Below are 5,000 nucleotides of genomic sequence, written 5' to 3'. Positions count from 1 at the left end.
AACCCCAAGTTCGTATCTAGGTTTTACACATGGACACATGAAATACATTAAATTGGGTCATTCCTAACTGGTACTCAGAACTCACCCTACCACCACCACCTGACTTACCTCAGGGAGGGGGTGTGCACAGACCAGCCAAAATCTGCAATCTTCACCTCACCCCTGAACCCCAGCAGTAGGTTCTCTGGCTTAATGTCTCTGTGAATCACTTTCTTCTCATGGCAGTAGGTCAGGGCGTCTGCCAACTCCTCTATTATCTGTGAGTGCAAAGAAAAGTCACCCTAAAAGTGAAGCCTGCCACAATTTCCGTCTGAGGTGGAACACTCATCATGAATTGAATGATTACAGTGGAATCTTTTTGGTCCAGCAACCAATTGCACCAGTTACTGGTGTGTGGGGTGTGGATTTCCTCTCCTTTTTATGTGGTCTTATAGGATGGATGGTAAAATGGACACAGATCCTCCCTGTTGTCCTAGCACAGCAAGTAGCCAGATACAGAACCTACACTGAGCCACTCAGATGATCTCTTACAGGACTTGAGGCCTGAGGAAAGGAAACAGAAACAGGAGGAAAGATGGAAGACCGCTTGTCCTGGCAGAGCAAGCTGACTGGACCATTGCTGCTGGGAAAATCATTGCCATGATTCCCTTTCCGGCACCCTCTAGAAATCTCTTTGTACCTATCTCTAAGCCAGTTCTAGATGTTTATTCAGTGAACTCCTTCACAGGCTTTCAATATGTTTCTTTACATAAGGCAGTGGAGTTAGATTCTGTTGCTTACAACCAAAGAATCCAAACCTATACACAGTACTTCTTAATATTCTGGAGATGCAATGAGGTTAATTAGGGTATCCAAGGATGAAAGTAAACTTTTCAAAAGGCAATCCGGACCCTAACAGCCACAAACAGAGCTCCCACCAGCCCACAATAAACTCATAGACCCCAGAGCCTCCAGTCCCCCACCTCACCGTGGCTGTGCGCTGTTCATCTAATTTCTCGCTTTTCTGCAGCTCCTTGTAGAGCTCCCCCCTCGGAGCATATTCCAGAATCAGGTACACCCGGCGTGCATCATGGAAATAGTTATACAGGCGCAGGATATTGGGGTGTCTGAAGGATTAATGTTGGAAGAGTCAGATTTCTCCCTGAGGCCTATCATATGATGCCACTGTCACTGCCTGGTCACACAACTGGCAAATTATGCTGGGACCAGAATAACAACAGCCCTATCTGGGAGCGAGTGAGGGGAAAACAGAGAACAAGAACCAGGATTCAACTGTCTGACCCAGGATGGGAGGTAGTGTAAATGGAATGAGCTGCAGAGAAAAGGCTTCAGGTATAAGTGAAGGGTTTACTTGGGGTTAGTATCTGGGGAAAATGCTGGGCTCTGATGTCAAAGATGAAAGAGGAAGCAGAGACTGTCCTTACTGTAGATGCGCCTGGATCTCAATTTCCCGGCGCAGCTGGTGCTCCAGCCCTTCCTTCTCTATCTGCGACTTGAAGAGAACCTTCAGGGCCACAATGAAATGGCTTTCCTTGAGCCGAGCCAGGTACACATTCCCAAATTTCCCCTTGCCCAGGGGACGCCCGATTTCAAAGTCATCGATTGTGAGGCGCCGCCTGAGAGGAGAGGAAGAAAAGAGCCTCAGCTTGGGAGGTAGGGTAGGTGGAGGGACAGTCAGGGACCCCAACGCTTTCCTTCCTCTTTCACTGTATCGTTCCTCTGCCGCTTTCCCTTCTCACACGGGCCTAGTCCTATGTTCCTCGGGACAGTAGTTCTCGGTCCCAGGAGCCAGCACCCCACACACCCAGCCTGTCCTTCATCCCCACGTCCCACCTCCCTTCCTTTTCCAGATACCAAACCCAAGGGGCTCACATGGCTGGGCCGCTGGGCTGCTGGGCTGCTGGGTTTGCTGCAGTCACTGAAAGAGAGGAAAGGAGAGGGGAGGGAAGGAGAAGGTGAGACAAAGAGGGGAGGGGAACGATAGAGGAGGGAGAAAGGGGAGGAGAACAGTAGAGGAGGGAAGAGGGAGCGAGAGGTGAGGGGAAGAAGGGGAGGAGAAAAAGAGAGGGAAGGGGAAGGCAGGGGGAGAGAAGGCGGGGAGAGGCGGAGGGAGAGGTAAGGGGTTAGAAGAAAAAGTAAGGTAAGGGAGGGAGGGGAGGGAGAGGTGAAGAGGCAGAGAGAAAGGAAGGGGAGGGAGAGTAGGGGAGGGAGAGGTGAGAGAAAGAATGGGAGGGAAGGGAGGGAGTGGGTAGGAAAGGAAAGGGATGGGAAGGGAGATGTCAACAGATGTGTCTTCTGCGCACCCGACCCAGTCCCCAGCCTTCCCCGCGTCCTTTCTCCGGCGCTGGCTCTCACCTGCTTCGCCTGCAGGCTGAGCTCTGCCCAGCTGCACCGCAGCTTTGGGGGAGCTCATGGGGAGAAGAGGTGACGGCGCGGACGCCTTCCTGAGCCCTCTGGATGGCTGTTCCCTTTCACAGGGTCCTGAAAGGGGTTGGGGGTCACTTTCTGGCTGAGGCGCTTCCAATCCTGCTCGTCCTGCGGCCTCGCTGAGGTCCAAGCCACACACAGGCTCGGGTATCCGCGGCGTCGTGAGCAGCAGCGGCTGCGCGGCCTTCTTTTATACCCGGCGCTGCCCGCCTAGATAGGTACTTCCTGGCTGGCTCCCATTGGCTGAAATTCCTGACGCCATCGGAAGTGCACCCAATAGAAAAGACAGAAATGGGAGTCTCCGCCCAGGGCCGCCGGGTCGGGGCGGAACTGGAGCGCGCAGGCCGGGGCTGGGCCCTGAAAGCGAGGCCCAGGGGTGAGGCCCGAGAAGGAAGGAGGCAGAGGGTGCGGCGAGGCGGTGATGGGAGCGGGCCAGAGAGCATGAACAATGCATGCACCCACGGGGTGCGCATGCATCACCTAGGAAAGAGCCGCGATGCACGTGGGAATGAACAGACGCCCACTCCTGACATGCTGGAGCCTTGTGCAGCCCGCGACCCTAAACCACCTCGCGCCTCCTCGTGCAGCCCGCGACCCCAAAACCACCTTGCTTCAAGGTCACGTCCGATTCAGGCCACTCTCCAGGGTCACCGCGATGGGGCTCCCTGAAGCCTGTGGCTATGCCTGCTTACAGCCAGGACGCCACGAGCCCAGCTCACTTACCCCTCTCCTCCCACTCGCCAAGTATTTGTTGGACCCTGTAATCAGTTTGTGGTTTTGGCCTTAGATCGTAAAATGAGCCCCCACGTATTTGTTTAGCAAACACATAAGTTTCAAAAACATTTAAAATTGAATTCTTTTAGACAGGGAACAGATCTTGCAGAAATATAATTGAAGGCCTGGCATGGTGACTCATGCCTGTAATCTCAGCACTTTGGGAGGCCGAGGCGGGCGGATCACTTGAGATCACCAGTTCGAGACCAGCCTGGCCAACAGGGCAAAACCCCGTCTCTTACTACAAAAATTAGGTGTGGTGGCGCATGCGTGTAATCCCACCTACTCGAGAGGCTGAAGCAGGAGAATCGCTTGAACCCGGGAAGCGGAGGTTGCAGTGAGCCAAGATCAGCAAGGTCCCATTTGTCAAAACATCAGAATAAAAACACATGCTGAGCCAGGCGAGGTAGCTCATGCCTGTAATCCCAGCACTTTGGGAGGCTGAGGCAGGAGGACCACTTGAGCTCAGGAGTTTGAAACCAGACTGGGTAACACAGATCTCATCTCTAGATTAAAAAAAAAAAAAAAATCAGTGGGGCATGGTGGCAAGCACCTGTAATCCCAGCTACTCAGGAGGTTGAGGTGGGAGGATCACCCGAGCCCAGGAGATTGAGGCTGCAGTGAGCTACGAATGCACTGCTGCACTCCAGCCTGGGTGACAGAAGTTCATTAAAATCACCTGGCCAGTCAACACAAGGCCCAGGGCTCATAACACTTACTGAAGAGGGTATTTCTTCTCCTTGGAGCAGTTCAGTTGAGATCACACAATTTTAAGATGTGTAACATGCCTGTGGCAAAGATTAAAAATCTTTAACCCTCAAACCCCAAGGACACCACTGAGCATTCCGGAGGCACTCCAGCTTCCCACAATTGAGACAGGAAGGCCATGCTGCAGTATGATAAAAAAGGGTGCTATGCAATTCCCACGAGCCAGATTCCCATGGGTCTCCAGCATCCCGTCTCTGTAGGGGACCTCTCGGCTGGAGTCAGCTGTTCAGCTCCTCCAAAGTAAAACTCAGACACCCATGATTCCAATAACATACTCTTTAATCGCAAGTTATCTGCATTTAATAATGCAGAAATTATTATAAACCCATATTATTTAAATCTCTCCCCAATGAAGCCATGAACTAGTTTCAAAAGCAGCAACAAAAGGATGACGAATTGTTTACACATATACTATAGAAATACACATTGATCTGGCAATAACATCTTTACAAAGGTGAACAAAGGGAGTACCTGCAAGTTGCACCACTTGTAGCCATATATATATATATATATTCATACACATGTGTGTGTGTGTATATATATATCTTGAAGTGGTCCATATAAACACATGCATACACACACACACACACACACACATATATAGAGAGCGAGCGAGCGAGCGAGCAGACCAGGTCCTTTTTTAAAAGACTTTCTCTGTACCTTTTCATCACTAAATTAAATCTCTAGACTAAGTTGTTCATAACTTCCACTGTAACTTAAGATTTTCTTTTTCCTCTTAACAAAACTGAGGAAAGGAGGATTTTTTTTTTTTTTTTTTTGAGACAGAGTCTCACTCTGTCACCCAGGCTGGAGTGCAGTGGCATGATCTCGGCTCACTGCAAGCTCCGCCTCCCAGGTTCAAGTCATTTTCTTGCCTCAGCCTCCCAAGTAGCTGGGACTACAGGCATGCACCACCACGCCCGGCTAATTTTTCACTTTTGTAGAGACCTGATTTTGCCATGTTGGCTAGGATGGTCTCAAACTCCTGACCTTAAGTGATCCACCTGCCTCGGCCTCCCAAAAGTGCTGGG

The 5,000-nt window shown here is 51.0% G+C and overlaps 1 protein-coding gene across 4 annotated transcripts in view; it reads right to left on the bottom strand.

The window, feature by feature from the left end:
* The window catches only part of AURKC (aurora kinase C), a 4,936-nt gene extending 2,036 nt beyond the window's left edge, over positions 1-2,900 (bottom strand). Inside the window, exons 1-5 of one of the 4 annotated variants that reach the window (XM_011979645.1) lie at positions 2,356-2,900; positions 1,873-1,918; positions 1,425-1,616; positions 968-1,106; positions 109-257 (exon numbers count right to left, since the gene is read on the bottom strand). In XM_011979645.1, the coding sequence (XP_011835035.1) occupies positions 109-257; positions 968-1,106; positions 1,425-1,616; positions 1,873-1,918; positions 2,356-2,413 (584 nt within the window). In that variant the 5' untranslated portion in view covers positions 2,414-2,900. The remainder of the gene's footprint in view (positions 1-108; positions 258-967; positions 1,107-1,424; positions 1,617-1,872; positions 1,919-2,355) is intronic. The other 3 variants (XM_011979646.1, XM_011979647.1, XM_011979648.1) reach the window with 3 other exon arrangements.
* Positions 2,901-5,000: the final 2,100 nt, after the last annotated feature.

This window comes from Mandrillus leucophaeus, unplaced genomic scaffold, assembly GCF_000951045.1.
Source record: "Mandrillus leucophaeus isolate KB7577 unplaced genomic scaffold, Mleu.le_1.0 Scaffold205, whole genome shotgun sequence".
Classification (NCBI taxonomy): Eukaryota; Metazoa; Chordata; class Mammalia; order Primates; family Cercopithecidae; genus Mandrillus; species Mandrillus leucophaeus.
The sequence above is the reverse complement of the archived record's forward strand: the minus strand, read 5'-3'. Positions and strand labels throughout refer to the sequence as shown.